Below are 19,917 nucleotides of genomic sequence, written 5' to 3'. Positions count from 1 at the left end.
CTATGTACCAGGAATCTTTTCAGGTATTTTCACTGACCCTCACGATGCTTTAAGAAGAAGACAATTATTATCCCCCCCTTTAAGAGATAAACTAAAACTCTAGTAGTTAAATGATTGATCAAATACTAAGACTGATACTGAAATCCTAGTTTTAATCATAAACCATTATAACATACAGTACTATCTCTGCTTAGAAAGGTGGGTAGAGGAGGTAAATATGTAACTTTTAGGAAAACGGCCACTTTGGAAAGTGACTATGGAATTCTAATGGTTTCCACAATACCAGAAACTTAAAATACTCAAACAACTAAGACAAGCTTTAAAGCACAAAAATATGTGATCTTTGAGCATGGGCTTTCTTAGAAAAACAAAAATTCCAATACTTTGTGTTTTCTGTTTGTTTTAGGCCATAGCAAGCTGTGCTCAGAGCTTACTCCTAGCGGGAATCAGGGAACCCTATGAGGTGCTGAGGATTGAACCTGGGTTAGCTGCATTACAATGGCAAGCTCCCTGCGCACTATGCTATCTCACTGATTCCACAAATTATATGTATATATATTCTTTTTTTCTCGGAGGGGGGTGGAAATAGAGCCCCGGGTCCCATACACAAGAAGCATGTGCATCAATCACCACTGAGTTCCTTCCCAGACCTCCTCAAATCTTCCGCAGACACTACTATAAAAGCCTTATAGTCTTGAGGACCTGGGTTTGATCCCCAGCACCAAAACAGTAAAAGAACCCACAATAGAACTACTTAGCGGTATGACCTACTGAAAATACTGTATTATCCCATCTTTTCAAAAAGAAAATTAGTAACTCACCACGTGTTACAATACAGAGTGAAAAGTATACTGGACTGGAATCAGCTTTGCTACTCAATATCTGTGATGATGTCCCTTAACCTCTCCAAACTTCAGTTTCCTCTTGTGTAGCAGAGAAATATGGTTAGCTGCCAGAGGACCTATGGAGATCAGATAGATTTCAAGTGCCTGGACAATGAAGGACTATGAATTTTAGAATATTAATAACTAGTCACAGATTTTTAATGACTAGGAAAAGTTTATGCCAATTGTTTCAAATAATTCTCCATTTCTTGTTTACTTCAAAACCACTTGGGTGAAAATAATGAAATACACACACAAAAAGAAAATTAGATAAAAACCCTAAGGTTACTCTATTCTACTTTATTCTAAAAAATACTATGTATCAACTGAGTCCTTAAATTAAAATCACTGAGTTGTTAGAAAAAGACAGGTTCAGAATCTCACAATCTTATTTTCAACTGGTTCTTTATCTAATTACACTGAGGGTAGTTTATAAACAAATTACATTTTTTTTCAAAAAGAATTTCTGTATTTGAACCTTAGCAAGCACGTGTAATAAGGTGATCATACTCAATTTGTGAATTAAAAAACTGAGGCTGAGAAATTAATTGGCCTGCTATATGACAGGAAATTGAAGTAGAGGAATGACTTCCAATTCCACAAGAAAAGAAAGTAACTATTTGGATGGTCTGGAGCAAGCCTCAGATTCCTTTACTGAGATAAGACAACATTTTTAAATCCATGCTGTCTGAAAAGCAGTATGTGTTAAAAGTCTATCCGTATTGGCAGCATTAGTATTCTTAGAAAAATGAAAATTCATGCTTGTTTTCACCTCCACTATGTTTTTTTTTTGTTAAGTTTTTGGGCCACACCAGGCGATGCTCAGGAGCTACTCCTGGCAGTGCTTGGGAGATTCTAAAGGGTACTGAGGATCAAACCCGGGTCAGCTATGTGCAAGTCAAACGCCCTATCCATAGTACTAAAATACCAATTCCTAGTATATTAAATTTGCAATCAAAAGAACTATTAAGAACGAGTCAGATAATTTTTTCATAGTAGTAAATCCAATGGGTCGGAGTTATAGCATAAGTAAGGCGTTTACCTTGCACGCGGCCAACGCGGGTTCGATTCCTCCGCCACTCTCGGAGAGCCCGGCAAGCTACCGAGATTATCTCGCCCACACGGCAAAGCCTGGCAAGCTCCCCGTGACGTATTCGATATGCCAAACACAGTAACAAGTCTCACAATAGATACGTTACTGGTGTCCGCTCGAGCAAATTGAAGAACAATGGGAGGACAGTGCTACAGTGCTACTGTAAATCCAATATGAAACTTTCCCGTCCCTTCCATGATTTATAACTGTTGAGATTGTTCCTTAACTGGAAGCATTTTAAGAAGAATCTTCTCCCAAAACTTATTTACTAGATTCCATAAATTAGCTACTACAAAGGGTCTCTATCACAGAAACTCAAACATAGTAAGAGGCTTTTATCCAATCTACTAAAGAGGCACACTAAATACACAATGCTGGCCACATTATTTTAGACCATGATGGAAAACAACAGCTGACAGCCAGTTTTGGACAAATGCCAACTCTTCCCATTTGTTTGAAAATGTTAAAATTAATTGGTACAACAGTTTCCAAAAATTATTGGTATCTCTAATGAGAAAGTGTATGAACAAAAATCTTAAAAGCCAGGCCAAAGATAATGGTGCCTCTATAATCTGCAATTAGTTTTAATTTTTTAATATTCTATAAGAAAAGACATCTTTACAGCTTTACATACTTTCATATATTTTATTTTTAAACACTTATAATTTTGCAAGCTAGCAGTAAAATATTACTTTTCAATATCATTTCTCAATATTTTTTTCAAATACTGTCTTCTATATTTTACTAATTAGCACCGTATACCTTTTAAAGCTAACTGGAACACTGTTTCACTGTGAATGATTGTAAAACAAAATGGTCATTTCAAATGCTAAATTTGTTTCAAATAATGTGAACCATTAATTTTATCAGTTTTTGGCTTTATGCACAACAATCACTCAAGGAGGAACTATTAGCAGTTTTGTCAATTTAACAAACAACAGTACCACAGTCTGAAGCAATATTTAATCTCCGAGTTATAGCAACAAAGAGGCATTTAAGAAAATTGCTAAAAAAAAAAAACTCAAAAAACAAAAAACCTGTAACTTAAGAGTTCCTGTCTTTTAGAATGAATAAAAACATTTCATGGTAGAAATACCAGTTACTCATATGGTTTAGTATATGCCAGTATTTTCAAGCTTTACCTATCAATTCTGGCTTACCCAAAAGCCATCAAAATGTCCAAGACAACTCACAGGGACAGCTGGAAGTCTGAAATAAAATTACTTGGTGCAAAATATGCCAAGCCATTCATATTTAATGCTTAGATATTTAACTTTTTTTTCCTAAAAGAAAAATCTTTTGAAAATATGGGGGAAAAAAATCTCAAATCTCTTCCACTTTTTTAAAAAAAGGAGTTTTCATATCTGGTTTTTGGTAAGAGCATTCTTTTAGATATGAGGTTAAGTTCTAAGCCACAATTGACCGCTTACTAGCATGCCTGTTTTGCATACCAGTAGAATCAAGTCCAGTTTTGCCATTTGTGGATAACTATGACAAGATACAAAAGCATGTGTTTGCCATAAATAGCTCTGGCTAACAGCAAACTGCTCAGAGCAGGCAGATCAAATTCTCTATAAGGAAAGCAGACTGGAAAACAGCCAAACACCACTATTAATGTTTAAGACTCCTACAGCAGTCAGTTTTTTTTTCCAATTTGCAAATTATACTGCAAATACTAGCTGAAGTGAAACATGAGAAGCATTTAACTCTGAAGGGCATTTTTCAAATTATTTTCACTGACCAAACAGGCAATAAAAGCTTCTTGCTTCTACTACTCAACTATTTAGAAATGTAAATTAAGAAATAACTACTTAATTTATCCAGCAAATAAATCAGACATTGAAGAGTATGTCAAATTGAAAACACACACAAACACACCAAAAACAAAACAAAAAACAACCCTAAAACTTCTGCTCTATTAATACAGGAAATAAATAAGTAGAAAAGTATCTCCTTCTAGTGACAGTATTTATATTAGCTGGCTTTAAGATAGAATATTTTTAAACCAAATAAACTTAACAAACTAGAAAATATCATGAATCAATGTTATACAAAAAAAAAAAAAAATTAAGTATCCAGCAGTGTAGTAGCTGTTTACCTTAGAAGTTACTTCGTATTATCAATTAGCAAAATGTCCAAGGAAAACAAGTCAACATTCTGTAATATGCCACAATTTTTATTGCAACGTGGCCACTTTTGTGAGTGGGGTTTGATCTCAAAAACAATGTTCCATTTAAGGCTCTTTTTATACAGAAATTGCCATCAAGACTGATATTCAAAGTATCTTTAGTGTTGCAAGACTTACACGGTAAACATAAAACTCCTATACTTATTCAGTAGTGGACATTCAATGGAAAACAAAAAGACATTAATAACAGCTATTTCTTTTAAGATATGCAGGTAAAAGGAATGAACACTGAGGTACTACAATAAGTTGGATAATACAGTTAACACAACTTAATTGGCATTCCTTTCTGAGGGTGGAGGGGGTTAAACTCATTACAAAAAAGTGCTTTCAATGCATAGTGTTACATCCGTGCTGCCATGTCACAAAAAATAGGCTTGCCAAGGCAGGTGAGGTGTATGAATGCTTGAGCCCCACAGAACTGCAATCAAGTGCAACTATAAATAATACTGAATAAAATTTACCATCTGACCAGTGGATAATACTTTCAAGGCATTCAATTAGCTTATCCATTGCAGTAATCTAAGCTATTCACATTGACAATCACATTCATTGTAGTGCTTGCTGCAAGGGAGGCATATAACCAGTTGTTTTGGCTAAAATATGACAGGAAGGCATTCCTTGGATTCTACATAAAGGTAACAGTATTGAACAGTCTAATGGCAATCACTGATAGGCTGCTTACATGAATGATATTTCCTTCATTCATTGTGCTGAAAAGACCCAGTGGGAAGAGGGGGAGAAAAAAACAAACACCTAGTACTATTCCAATTGACAGAGCTGAAGAAATGGAAGCTCCTTAAGATCCAGATGGCACATGACTATAGTTTTATAATGGTTTTCCTTCAAGTGAAACGACTACGTTGCCTCCCAATTTCTCGCCAAGTGTTGAACGATCCTTTATATCATCCAAGCCATTTACTTGCCACTCGTGCTTAATACCTGTAAAGAAAAAGCAGTGTTCCATTATCTTATTTTAATTAAGAGTGAGCAATTCCTTTGCACAAAATACTCAGTTTGTACCTGTAAATTTCTTTTTAATGGCGTCTTTAGAGCTAGCATAAATCATCTTGCTTTTTAAAGGTGCACTTTCAGGAGCCCTACAGGGGGGAAAAAAAAGTTGTTGAATCCCACTAGAAAGAAATACAAAGGCAAAACTGACGATGTTAATAATAATCCTTGCATTTTAAAAGTACGTTTTTCTTTTGTTTTTACACACCAGAATATAAATACTAGGTCTTCTTTCTTAGACTCTTTTGTTTCGTATGTGGCATCGTACAAAGCATATCGGCAATCATTCAGAGGTAGCAACTTCACAAAAGATGTGTAGGGGTCCTCTACAGTATCACCAATGTCACCCACCAGGATCTGCTTTGCTTCCTCTACAATTATTTGTCTTTTGTCATCGCTTAAACAGAAGAGAACTGCTTTCTTTCTTTTTTTGATCTCCTCCTGTGTAGAAGATTTCCTTACTTTCATATCATTAAAAACTTTGATGACTTCATCATTCACTGTAACTCCAGAAGCCTGAAAATAAAGAACAGTACACATCAGAACTAGTATTTTTGGTTTTAACCAAACTTACATTTTTGCCCAGAAAGGATCCACTTTTTAGTTTGGATATCAAGAATTGCATCTTATTCTGCACAGAGTCCCAGCAGATTTGCCCCGCTTTCAAGCGTTCGTATTACTGGGTACGCCTATGGATTCTAACGAACTCATCACGCCCGATTCATCCTCTTTACATTAGTTTGGAGGTGGCAACACATCGGAAGGTGGCGTGAAAAGGACAAATACAAGCCGTCCCATCCCTGAAATGTTTCCTATTTCACTGGGTGATGTCAGAGCTTCAGGGGCAGGAGCAAAAATACCTTTTGTATTGTGTCAACTCGGCAGGCCTTAAAAAAGAAAAAAAACCCACACTTTTGGATTTCAAGTGAATACTAGTACTTTCCCCCCCTGCCCCCCTTCATGTCATCCTCGCCAGTGCCAGCTTCCTCATAAGGAAAGAGACTCCGAGTGTGAACTCCAAGCCGCCCACGGCTACGACGGAACTGCCAAGTGAGCCCAAAGGCAGACACGCTCCAACTAACGGGTCTAGCGGGAAAAGCAGGCGGCGGCGGCGGTGGCGGTGGCGGTGGCGACAAAGCGTTTTCCAAAGAGTTTTCCAAACGTTTCCTCCCATCTTCCCTGGCAGGGGGCGGGGAGGGGGGGGGAGAGGAGGGCGTTCCAGGCCGCCCACCCCGTCCTCAGGCAGCGGCAGCTCGGGCTCCAGGGCACACACCCCGGCCGGCCGAGCGCGCGCGTCAAGTTCAATGGGGGTGGGGAGGGGGGAAGCGAAGGGCAAAGGCGGCGTGCGCGGGGCCCCGCAGACCCTCCCGCGCCCCCCCGCGGCTGGGGAGCCCCCTCAGCCCTCGCCGCGCCCCACCCCCGGCGGCGGCAGCCCTCCACGCACGCCCCCCACCCCCCACCCCGCCGTAGGGATCCAGAGAGCGGCTGGGCAGGCCGGGCGGCTGGCCGGAGCGGGAGCCGCAGCGCAGGGGCGCCCACCTCAGAGGCCAAGACCAGGCTAAAATGGCGGCTTCCCTCGCAGGAGCCTCTCTGCGGGGCGGCGCGGGGGGCTCGGCGCCCCCTCGCCCCGGCCCGTGCACCCGCCTTACCATCGTGCCCGCGACTCTGGCTGCGGCGGCGGCGGGGGCTCGGGTGGTGTGGCCCTGGGACGCGGCGAAGGCGGGGCGGGCGGCGGCGAGTGCGGGGCACGCCGGGAGCTGCAGCCGGGGAGGCGCGGCGGCGGCGGCGGCGGCGGCGGCAGCTCGGGGGCTGCGGGCGGCGCGCGGGGCGGTCACGTGGCCACGCCCCGGGCCGGCTCTTCCGCCGCCCGGCCCCGCCCGCGTCCTCGAGCTGACCCCGGCGCGCGCGCGCGGCTGCCCACGGCTGACTGGGGGGGGGGGGGGTGTTGAGGGGGCGTGGAACTTGGGGTGCCGCCTCTTAACATCCCCCCCACCCCTGGCCCGGACACCCCCAGCCCACCCCGCGGACCCCGGGAGCAGCGCCGGTTCCCCGAGGGCACGTTTTCCACCTGCGGGAGGGCAGAGGTGGCCCGGCTGGTCTCTCTTCCCCCGGGGCGGGATTCCCGCGTTGGGGGGCGGGGGGGGTCTTAGTTTTTGGGGTCAAAACCCCGTCAGAGGTCAGGTGAATGGTTTTAGATGGCTTGCCTCCAACCAGCGGAGAGTCTACCCACGAAAGGGTCGCCTCATTTGGTCGAATTACTCAGCAAAAAACGGGATCCAGACAAGCGTCTTAGCACCCGGCTTTTAAAAAGTCCGGTTGAAATAATAATAATCATAGCGGAGGTGGGGTGGGGAAATGCGGCGTAACGTCCTTGTCATATCCACTTACGTCCTCGGCATCATTGGAAATGAATGGGTCGTATGCTGGACTGGTCGACTTCGTGAGGGCTGTTGACAGCTGGACATCAAGGTAGACCCAAGAGTAAAGAGTCCTCGGTCTTGGCAAGCGCAACCTCTTCGAGCAAAGCTGGTACAACTGACCCAAGGCTCTTCTCTAACTAAACCCCTTTTTAAACACTTAGTATACACATATCCAGTCTATCATCGAAAATTTTGTCACTTTGTACTTCGAGGAAGATTTCGTGCCAATGCTTTGTGCTGGAAAGAAGGCTCAATGGGCAGAAGCACTGTTTTTCAGTCTTGCCTAGATCCTCAGCATCACTCTGGGGTTATACTCCCGCCCTCAGCACAGCTGGGTGTAGCCCCCAAACAAACAAAAATATTTAATACTTTATGATTTGCAGTATAGTGTTATAAATGAACACCACGTGCTTATATTAAAGACTCAAAACTGTTGAACAACTATGAGCTGATTTTCTCCTCTAAACATGTATCATTTTCCTTCTTTATTCATTTGTGGGATTGGTAAAATGGATTCAAAGTTCTGGTCAATAAACCCATTTCATGAAGAAGACTTATAATAAAGAGCTAGAATTGTTACTGCCCAAATTCCGGAAACAAGAGAGTAAGTCCAGATAAACTGTGAAGCAAACTAAACCTTAGGTGCGCTCATAGGGACACGGGATAGTATTTTGGAGGTTTGGGTGTTAGGTCTGGCACTGCTCCATCACCCATAGAGAATTTCAAGCCCTGAAACCTCACTCAGGTCAACCCCCTGTTAAACTCAAAATTGTCTTCAGAGAGTGGAAAGATATATAGGGACTAAGACACTTGCTTCATGTACAGCTGACTAAAAGAAAACAAAAGCCTCAAAGCCCTTTCCAGCTTTTTGTTTTTGTTTTGGGGTCACATCTGGCGATGCACAGGGGTTACTCCTAGAGGTGCTCTGGGGACCATATGGGATGCTGGAAATCGAACCCTGGTCGGCAGTGTGCAAGGCAAATGCCCTACCCACTGTGCTATCTCTCCAGCCCCCCTTTCCAGTTTTAAGACTGGGTTCAGACGGATACTTGCCTTGCATGCAGTTGACCCAAATCAATCCAACCGTTATGGTCCCCTGAGATCCCAGAGAAGCAAAATTAGTTCTTTTCAGTGTTTCTAAGAAAATGATGTGTATATAGTCTCAGGATTAATTAAGTTTAGGGATGGAAAACTTGAGAAAAAGTTAAGCCCTTATTTGTACAATAAAATCTTAGTATCCAATTTTTATTTCAAATAGAGGACATAGATATTGTCCAAAAGCACGGACCTAGTTTGTTTGTATTTTGACGTGGGGCCACACTCAGCAGGGCTCAAGGGGCTACTGCTGACTTTGCACTTAGGAGTTGTTCTCTGAAGCGCTTGGGGAACCTGGGGTGGGATCTGAGATGGAACCCGATCTCCTGAATGCTAAGCATAGGCTCCAGCCTTGTGGAGCCATCTTTCCAGCAGCATCACCTCCTTTTCAGTGTCCATATCTTGTGTCTTGTCTTTATGCTGTTTTTGGTCTTTGGGTCACAGCCACTGATGCTCAGGGCTTATTTCTGGCTCTGTGCTCAGGGATCACTTCTGGCAGGCTCAGGGGACCATATGGGGTACCTGAGAGCAAACCCAGGTTGCCTATTTTCAAGTCAAGCACCCTCCCCCCTGTACTATATCCCCCCACCCCATTTTTTTTTCTGAATGGGATAGTTTACTTACATCAGAGACAAAAACCAAGAAGAAATTTATCAATGTCTCACGAGAATCCCAAGAGTGAATAATAATACATTTAGCTGGTACATTACAGGTTGTGAAACCTTTTACTTTAACTCTCTTGCGGATCTCTGCAAGACCTGTAGGGCTCTGAACATCAGCTAAGCGCTGAGTATCAGAAAATCGTTTTCTCAAACTTTCTTGTGGAGTCCTCCTCCCTTGTCAGCCTTGAAATTCGCAGCAGAGATATTCTGCAGCAGAGGTCAAATCCCCAAGAGAGACGAGGTTTGGGGACACCAGAAACTAGAGGAGGTGTCAGAACCTCTCCCATCAAAACTGGGGACTCCAAAGATATTAGTCACCAACAGCTGTGACATCAAAGTGCTTTTCAAGCCTTCCTGTTCCCATCCTCCTCTCCAGACAGGGTTCATACTTCCTAGACACCATTCTACACTTCCTGCTGGATTATTTTCCTGCAGATATTTTTGTCTTTGTACATATTTTATTGCTTTGTAATTAACTTGGGTCATTTACTTATTTCTCCTCTTTCCTTCCTTGTTGTTGCCCTGGCAAAGGTGGTACATGCTCAGTGGTGATGCTTGCACACTTGGTTATGACGCTCTCTGGGGCTTGTACAAGTCAGGTGTGGTGATTGCACACACAGGTTCTCGCTAGGTAAACGGTGGTTTTTGCACACATTCTGGTTGTAGTGCTTGCTGGGGTCACTGCAGTGCTCACACAGTTATTTTATTTTTATTTTTATTTTTTTAAGAATGGGTGAAATAAAGGGTGTTTTTTATATATGCAGATGGAATATTACTCAGGAAAAAATAAGTCTTGCTTTTTTGTGACATCACAGATGGAGCTGAGAGTGTCATGTTAAGTAAAACATATCAAAAGGAGAAAGACAAATGGCATACAATCATACTGGTAGGTGGGGTATAAAGAAACAAAGCAATGACTCAGATAGTCAAACAGCACAACCCTTAGAGTTTGGCTGCAAAACTTAGTTTTACAAATGGCAGACATAGAAGAGGATTACAACAGAAGGTATGGTATTGGTTATCCTACCTGGATATTGGGCATTGTACATACATTTTTTTTTTATGTAGGAGTACTGCCATTTATTCAGCCACTGATTAGCTGATTGAATTTGGCATGAACTCCATCTTACTTTTTTTTCACAGTTTTATTTATTTATTTTTCATCTTATATTTATTTATTGAATCACTGTGGGAAAAGTTACTAAGCTTTCAGGTTTAAGTCTCGGTCATACAATGATCAAACACCTTTCCCTTCACCAGTACTCACATTTCACCACCAAGAACCCCAATATACCCCCCCCTCCCACCCCACCCAATGCCTGTGAGGCAGATGATTTCTACTTAACTCTTCTCTACATTGATTACATCCATCATTTCGACAAAAGATGTACCATTATTGTTTAGAATTTCCCCCACAGCAATCAGAATTGCTGAAAGGGCATTTCTATAGCTGGTTATGAGAATCATATAATGTTGTGCGGGCGCTATTGTGGCCATGCAATTTTGGATTTCTGCAAAGAGCCAGGTAATTTAGAGATTGGTTTCTGTGCGTCTGGTGTTATGGTTGTGCTGGAGAGCCACTCGTGGGGGGTAAATCAGGACCTCGGTAGGGCGTGAAGGACAAGCCGGTACCGCCCCCCTTCCCATGAGACTGCAGTTGCCCCATAACCGCCAGCTCATACTTGGCTTTCCTATAAGCTCTGAGGCAGCAGCCACCTTGCTGCCGGTGTCGGGGGGGGGGGGGGGGGGGGCGGGGCGAGGGGAGAAAAGGTGGAAGGGAGCAATACCCTTTCCCTCCCGGGGTGGCATGGCATCATAGTTTAACACATGGTCCATTCACTTTTCTGCCACAAGCTGCTGGGCTCTGGACTAAGTCCTTTTGCCTCTGGAGCCATGGCAGTGCTGGAGAGCCGCTTGTGGGAGGCAACTTGTGACCTCGGTAGGGTGTGAAGGACGAGCCGTTACCGCCCCTCTTCCCATGAGACTGCAGTTGCCCCGTCACCGCTGGCTTTCCAATAAGCTCTGAGGAGGCGGCCACCCTGATCATGGCTGCCGGGGAGTGGGAGGGCTGGGAGAAAGGCAGAAGGGAGCAACAATCTTTCCCTCCCAGGGAGGCATGGCACCGTAGTTTAATGCATGGTCCAATTCACTTTTCTGCTGCAAGCTTTCGGGCTCTGGATTAAGTCCTTTTGCCTCTGGAGCCATGGCTGTGTATGTGGAAATATCTGGAGATACCTTTCTGCCAGAAGCTGCTGGGTTTCGATATTTGTTTCTGAGTCTCTGGGATCATGGCTGTTAATCAGCTTGATCAGGAGCCAGAGAGGCTGTTTGTAGGCGGCGACTCAGGGTCTCACTGGGATGGAGAGGAAAGGGCCAGTTCCACCCCCATCTGGTGAGGCCCCGCTTTTCTCGTCACTGCAGACCCAAACCTGACTGTCCAGTGGCCTCTGGAGGATGGTGGTCACCAGGCCGCCAAGGGGAACAGGCCAAGGCATGAAACCTATTCCCACCTGGAGTGGCCCAGCCCTAGTAACCTGCTGCAGGGACCAGACGCATTTCTACCAAAAACCGCTGGGTTTCCAGATTTGTTTCTGAGTCTCTGGGATCATGGCTATTAAGCAGTTCAATCAGGAACCAGAGAGGCCATGCCTCCACTTATATAGCTGAGCTGGAGGTGGTTTGTGGGTGTGTCTCCCACATACCTAATTTTTGGCCATTTACTTTCTTGGTAAACTTTGCCCCAAGGTTTTGGGGTCTGGCCAAAGGCACAGCAGCAATTTTGGGGTATCTGAAAGCCTGACGGTGTCATCAGGATGCTGATGCACTCGCCTCACAGGTACAGATTAACCTGCTGGCGGCACCATACCCCCTGTACATACATTTTGAGGAGGTGTGAAATTGTTTCTTTTTTAAAATTAATTAATTAATTAATTAATTTAAAATTTTTATTAGTGAAACACCATGAGGTACAGTTGTAGACTTACAAATTTTTGTGCTTGGGTTTCAATTATACAATGATCAAATGCCCATCCCTCCAACAGTGCCCATTTCCTACCACCACGGATCCCAGTATCCCTCCCACCCCCCATCTCCCCATCCCACCCTGCCTCTGTGGCAGGGCATTCCCTTTTGTTCTCTCTCTCCTTTTGGGTGCCGTGGTTTGCAAAAGAGGCATTGAGTGGCAATCATGTTTGGTCTATAGTCTACTTTCAGCATGCTTCTCCCATTCTGGGAGGATCCTCCCAACACCCTTTATTTGGTGCTCCCTTCTCTATCTGAGCTCCCTTTTCCCCTGCTCATACATTTATTGTCTGGGGGTGTATTAGCTTGTTTATGTGGGACTAAGGGACCATGGGGGTGCCAGGGATCAAACCCACGTAGGCTATATACAAGGCAAGAGACTTACCTACTGTACTCTCTTTTCTAGTCCTATATTTTTCTTTTCTTTTCTTTCTTTCTTTTTTTTTTTTTTTTGGATTTTTGGGCCACTCCAGGTAATGCTCTTGGTTTATTCCTGGCTCTGCACTCAGGACTCATTCCTGGTGCTTGAGGTACCACATGGGATGCTGGGAATCAGAGTCAGGTGAGCCATGTGCAAGGTAAACACCCTACCTACTCTACTATCATTCTGGCCCCATCTTCCCACCCCCCTGAACTGTTTTTTATTTTATTTATTTATTTTTTTCATTTTGGGTTACACTCCCCGATGCTCAGGGGTTACTCCTAGCTCTGCACTCAGGAATTACTCCTGGCAGTGCTTGGGGGGACCATATGGGATGCTGGGAATCAACTCAGGTCAGCCACATGCAAGGTAAATGCCCCTACCTGCTGTGCCCTACCTCCAGCCCCAGGGACTGTTTTTTCTTTTTCCTGGTGCCTTATCCTTTTATTGCCACTATGATAGTGGTAGGCCAGCACTTGCTAAACGGCACAGTCGGACTGCAAAGTTATCCCGGCCAAGTGAGCTCCGCGGCTCTGCAGCAGGGACCTCAAACTCGCTCACTTCGCACGCACACCAGGGCGCTGCCACACCTTCAGCAAGGAAGCAGCCCTCACTGCCAGCCAAGTGCAATCCAGCGCGCCACCTCCAAGTTTCCAGGGACTGTTTTTTAAACAGGGTCTCCTCCCTTGTCAGCTTGGAGATCAGAATTGAGGTGTTTTGTTTGTTTGTTTGTTTTGTTTTTTGAGCCATACACAGCAGTACTAAGGACTTACTCCTGGCTCTGTACTCGGAGTTCACTCCTGGCAAAACTTGGGGGACCATATGTGGTACCCAAGCATCTACCTGCTGTATTATCATTCCAGTCTCAGAAATTAGTGTTATGGGACTAAAATCATAGTGTTGAATTGGGGCCAGAGAAATGCAGCCCATTTGGTTTTGATTTCCATCCTATACGGATCCTGAGCCCCACCATAAGTGATTCTTGAGCACAGAGCCAGGAATAAGCCTTGAACACTGCCAGGTGTGGCCCCCAAAACAAACAAAATCAAAGCTTGGAAATGTTGGCTATACTTCATTGCTTTTGGAATTTGTAGGAGAACGCATTTCCTTGGCATTTTCAGCTCCTACAGGCTATCCACATGCCTTGGACCGTGGCCCCAGTCAAAAATCACAGCCCACTCTGCTTCAGTTGTGACCTCTTTACGTCACTGACACCTGCTCCCCTTTTCACTAAGGACCAATATGGTTATTTGGAATCCACATACTTTAGGATAATTTCCCATCTCAAGATCATTAACTTCATCTGCAGATTCCCTATAGCGTTTGCCCTGAGCACGAATTCCAGGGTTTAACTTAAGGATGTCTTTGGGAGTCACTATTCCACTTTCCATACCACTCCTGTACTCACTAATAAATTTCAAACTCAAGTAATTAACAGCTATGACTGAAGGTCCCTGAACACCCAGTACTAAAATGAACACCCAAACTACAATCTTCCATATGCTGGAAACCATATGGATGTCAGCAAAAAATAACCTGGAGGCCTAAGAAAGAATGATTTCAAAGAAGATGGATTTCAATAGAATCTCAGCTCTGACAGTACTCATGCTGTCTTGGGAGGTTTTCCTCGCTGCTCTCAGATTGTTTCCTCTCTTGTAAAATGGGGATTATGTTACCTCCTCCCTTCAAGGATAATGGTGAGGAGATCAAGTAAAATGATATATATATATATATATATATATATATATATATATATAAAGTTCCTTCCAGCAGAGGGAAAGGAACCCTGGGGCTATTTAGCTGCCGTGCAGAGTGAAGGTGAGAGCATGATTTTATCACTGTACAGAGACCAGTTAAGCAAACCACAGATATTGGTTCATCAGGGTCAGTTTGTTTAGTCAAGATTCCAAGACAATGGTGTACATCTTAATTAATTCATATTATACTAACAAACAAATAATGTAATTGTAAATCCTTGGGCATGTAAAAGTGTGATATCTGCCTTCCTCCCAGACCTACCTAAAACAATAAATCTGGAAGATTATGTTAAAAATTTCTGTCTGGGCTTTACTCTGTCCAGAGATATCATTCTGATTCCACAGTCACTTCCAGATAAAGATAACTGTAAGCTTTGAAATGCTCACTATTTAAAGATAGAATTCTACACACAGGCTTTCTTTACTCTGACATACTCTTCACAACCCACGCTTAAGTTAAAAGCCTGGGAACGAAGCAAGTCACATTTTTCTAACTTTAGAACTGAAAAATCAACATAGTAGGAACTGAGGCCCCTCTGAGAGAGCAGGTTTCTCTGAGAATTAGAGGAAAGTCAGGGATAGGATTAAGGCTTGGGATAGGAATATTAGGAATAAGTTGAGGGTCACAGTTAGGGTTAAGTTTACAGCTAGAAACACAGGGGGAAGCTACTGATTTCGAAAATTAGGTTTAGGGTTAGAATCAGGGTTAGGGCTAGAGTTAGGGCTAGAGTTAGGGCAAGTTAGTCCTCTGACTAAATCCACGGTGAGTATTAGTGTTAGAATTAGTGTTGAGGTTAGTGTTAGGGTTAAGGCTAGGCCTAGGTCTAGGGCTAGGACTAAAGGTAAAGGTAAAGGCCCTCCCGTTGATCGTCGATTTGCTCGAGCGGGTCCAGTAACGTCTCCATTGGAGACTTTGTTGTTACTGTGTCTGGCATATCGAATACTCTCGGCAGCTTGCCGGGCTCTCTGAGAGGGGCGGAGGAATCGAACTTGGGTCGGCCATGTTGGCCGCTTGTAAGGCGAACGCCCTACCGCTGTGCTATCGCTCCAGTATCACTCCTAGTCCAGGGCTAGGACTAGAGATAAGAATATCTTTTGAGGGGCCAAACGATTATATAGTGGTTAGGGTGTTTGCCTTGCACATGGCTGACTCAGGTTTGATCCTACATATGATCCCCTAAGCCCCAGGAGGAGTTATCTCTGAGCTCAGAGCCAGGAGTAAGTTCTGACCGCAGTCAAACATAGTCCCGAAACAAAATTATAAGAATATCTTCTGAGGCTGCTTGTTCCTCAGAGTTAGAGTTAGGATTAAGGTTAGAGTTAGTGCTTTGGCTAGGATTAGGGGTAGGTTTGAGTTTAGATTCAGGCTAAGTGAGAGATTAATGTTAAGTATATGGTTTAGTGTAGAGTTAGGGCTTGGATTAAGGTTATTGTTAAGTTACATTAGGGTTGATTTAGGATTAGCAATATATCTAAGAACACTAGGGTTAATGCAGTGAAATATAAACAGCAATTTTATTTTAGTTTCATAAAACTAATTTCTCATTTCTGACCTCTAGAACTATAATAAATACGTGTGGTGATTTGTTACTGTGGCCACAGGAATAGGCACTGTGTCTGACATTTAGATCTCTTTACTACATGGGGCCAAAAATTTATGCTGTAATGCCTGGTAAAACTGTGGCTTTCTTTTCTTTCTTCTTCTTTTTTCCTTTTTTTGGTTTTTGGGCCACACCCTGTGATGCTCAGAGGCTACTCCTGGCTCTGCAGACAGGAATTACTCTTGGCGGTGCTTGGGGGACCATATAGGATGCTGGGGGATCAAACCTAGGTTGGCTGTGTGCCAGGCAAATGCCCTCTTAAGTAAACTAACTAAATTATAGCTCTAGCCCCCCAAACTGTGACTTTCCGATTGATAAAACTGAGCAGGTGGAGAAGGCTTTTTGGTGGTAGGAGGCACTGGACCTTGGAATTGTTTTTAATAGTCATTTAAAAAATGTACTGAATTTTGTTGAACACACATCCTCTCTAATTTAGGACCATGATGTCACAATAAAGGAACTTGGCAGTCCATGTTTTGTGAAGGGGTGAGGTAAATGGTGGTGGTGGCGAAATACAAGTAATGGAATGTTATTGAAACAATCTCGGGCTTGGCATTTATAAATGCCATTTTGAATTATTCACTCACATTCACATTTATTAGACACATTTATCAATCATTAGATATTAAATGCATATTGATAAGAAGTAGTAACTAGTTATGCAAATCACATAAAGCAGCATCAATTCAAAGAAAATTATAGTGATCTATTTAAGGTGGAGATTTTTTGTTTAGCTTATTTTATTAAAAGGCTATCCATTGGGGACAGGGATAGTTCATGGTGCTGAGTGCTATGGTATGTAGGAGGCCGAGTTTCAAATCTTTGTACTGCATGACTTTCTGAACCACTGCAAATGACTCTCCACACTGAGATAAGCACAAACAGAAGTAACCCCCAAGTTTCTAGGTGTGACACAGAAACATATATAATATATATTACACATAATATATATATAAATACACATGCACAGAGAGAGAGAGAGAGAGAGAAATTTTAAAAACCACAGACAGATCCACACGCCTTTTATATGTGAGGTCTTGGGTTTATCCCCTAGTATTACCAAAAATTTACTAACAGAAAATATATAGACATAAAAATTGTAGGCTATGAAAAATATGTGTTAGCAGACATGAATTCATGCAGGAGAGAGATCAAGAATAAATCAAGAATGTAAAGAAAGGGGGCTAGAGGAATAGCACAGTGTGTAGGGCCTTGTATGCGGCTGACCCGGGTTTGACTCCCAGCATCCCATATGGTCCCTCGAGCACCGCCAGGGGAAACTCCTGAGTGCAGAGTCAGGAGTAACCCCTGTGCATCGCCGTGTGTGACCCAAAAAGCAAAAAAAAAAAAAAAAGAATGTAAAGAAAGCAGAAAGAGCTTGGGGGCCAGAACGCTACCTCACTGGGCTGGAGGTCCAGTGAGAAGGAAGTCTAAGTTCTTTCTTTTCTTTCTTTTCTTTCTTTTCTTTCTTTTTTTTCTTTTGTTTTTTTGGGCATACTGTGTGGTGCTAAGGCTTTACTTCTTTAGGGATCATGCATAGCCCTCAGGAGATTCTATAGGGTTCTATGGATAGAATCCTTTAGGCCAGTGCTCTACTTGCTATTCTATCTCTGTCCCTCTCTCTAGCTCTCTTAGTAGTTTTTTTTTTTTAAGCACAAAACTTAATGCAGTCTGTTTGTGCTTTTGGTATTGTATTTAAGAAACCATTGCCAAATCTAAGCTTATAAATAATTCTACTTATTATTTTCTAAGAGTTTGATAGTTCCACTTTTACATTTAGATCTATGATCTAATTTGAGTTACCTCTTCAGTACGATGGAGGAGGGAGTTCAAGTTCCTTTCTTCTTTTTTAGTATGTAAATATCCAGTTTAGCACAGCGGTAGGGCGTTTGCCTTGCACAACATGAGCCAACATGGCAGGCTCAAGTTCGATTCCTCCGCCCCTCTCGGAGAGCCCGGCAAGCTACCGAGAGTATCTCGCCCGCACTGCAGAGCCTGGCAAGCTCCCCGTGACGTACTCGATATGCCAAACACAGTAACAACAAGTCTCATGATGGAGATGTTACTGGGCCTGCTCGAGCAAATCGATGAACAACGGGAGGATCGTGATCGTGAAATATCCAGTTGTCCCAGAACTATTATTTGAAATCATTATTATTTCCTCAAATTTGTTAGATTTTCTTGTTTTTAGACACCATTATACCAGGTAGGTTAGCAGTCATATTCTAAAATGCTATTCTTAGAACTTCGAACTAAATTGCTTACTGACAAAGGAACTGTCATTTTTTTCTTTGTATTTAACAACTGGATCACTTTTGTGTGTGAAAATTAATTTCCTAATAAATATGGTAATAGAAACCTAGCTTTGAAAGCTTTGAAAACATTTAAAAAATGTTTTTGAAGTATTAAATCCCTACTAAGGGCCAAGAACTACCTTGCTAGACATTGGAACACTTTAAATTTAAGGGAAGCCCAGCGACACCTGTTGGACACCATCGGAACGACTGGTTCCAGCTGGTTTACACATTCAACTTTAGATTTCCTGGGATGGGTTTTCTTCTCTTGTTTCTCTTGCTTGTCCAGAAAAGCAAGTTTTGGGGGGGGCAAATGAGTGTTTAGCAGGAATCCAATCCCACACTATGAGAAGTTTTGGGGCCAGAGAAAGAGAGTACAGTGGGCAGGGAGCTTGTCTCCCATATGGCCAACCAGGGTTTGATCCTAGTAACACATACGATTTCCTGAGCACCTTCAGGAGTGATCCCTGAGCTGGGGTTGGCCTGGACCAATCCCGCCCCACAAAAACACTCAAGAAGAGGCTTAACCTCTTAACAAATTTGAAGTCTACAATACATTACTATAGAAGTATCATTATAATTATTTTATTGAGTGTTCTCCTGTGAAAATTTCACATTATGAATTTTCTAAATAATGAGAGATAGCTCAAAGGGTTGAGTGCACCCAAGCAGGAGGCCCTGTTTCAAGCCCTGGCACCACATTCTCCCAAGCTTCATGAGGAGCTTTTCTACAACTAAGTTTTCAAAATGAGAAAATAAATATACTTTATACGTATGAGATTAATATATTCCAAAAATGTACATTAAACTGATTTAGACCTTAAGCCTCTCTTTCTTGTGATAATATTTATATAATAAATGTTTCATTTCTTTTACATCTACTTTTTCAGGAGCATTCATTTATTCACTTGCTCTGTAAAGGGTTTTTATGGGGAAGCCACACCCAGCTGTGCTCAGATGTTACTCCTGGCTTACACTCAGGGGGCACTTCTGGCATTGCTTGGGGTATCAAACCTGGGTTGGCTGTGTGCAAGGAAAAACCAGTAATGTCTCCATTGTGAGACTACCTGCTCTTGTACTACCTGCAAGTGTACTAGTGCTACAGGACCTGCTCTATAATCGTTTATTAGAGTTAAATAGCTGATAGGTACTGCTCTAAAAACAGAGGCAAAGTTTCCATAATGTAGCTATTTCAGTGAGTTGGTTTGTTTTTAATTCTGTAAGGAATAGGATTAAATGATTTCAACAGAAACTATAGAAACTCACTAACTACACCACATGTCCAGAAATTATTCCCAAGTGGTTCTAGTTGATGAAAAAGATATCGGTAGTACATTTTCCCTTACGTTTCTTTGTATAATACTTTCTATTGAATGGAAGCACATAAATGAAGTAAGGAAATAAGACAACTACCAGATGGTTTTACTCATGTAAAGAATATGAATAACTGAAGTAAATGAACTGGAAAAAAAT

At 42.8% G+C, this 19,917-nt stretch overlaps 1 protein-coding gene across 2 annotated transcripts in view; it reads right to left on the bottom strand.

The window, feature by feature from the left end:
* Positions 1–6,975, bottom strand: part of CFL2 (cofilin 2) — a 93,297-nt gene extending 86,322 nt beyond the window's left edge. Inside the window, exons 1-4 of one of the 2 annotated variants that reach the window (XR_008795061.1) lie at positions 6,823–6,975; positions 5,382–5,689; positions 5,186–5,262; positions 4,913–5,104 (exon numbers count right to left, since the gene is read on the bottom strand). Coding sequence is in view for 1 of the 2 variants with exons in the window: in XM_056133138.1 (XP_055989113.1) it covers positions 4,992–5,104; positions 5,186–5,262; positions 5,382–5,689; positions 6,823–6,825 (501 nt within the window). In the remaining variant the exon portion in view is untranslated. Of the gene's footprint in view, positions 1–2,608; positions 5,105–5,185; positions 5,263–5,381; positions 5,690–6,822 lie in introns of those variants that run through there. The other variant, XM_056133138.1, reaches the window with a different exon arrangement.
* Positions 6,976–19,917: the final 12,942 nt, after the last annotated feature.

Source organism: Sorex fumeus, unplaced genomic scaffold (assembly GCF_029834395.1).
Source record: "Sorex fumeus unplaced genomic scaffold, SorFum_2.1 ptg000098l, whole genome shotgun sequence".
NCBI classification, from domain to species: Eukaryota; Metazoa; Chordata; class Mammalia; order Eulipotyphla; family Soricidae; genus Sorex; species Sorex fumeus.
This window is presented reverse-complemented; position numbering and strand designations above follow the sequence as displayed.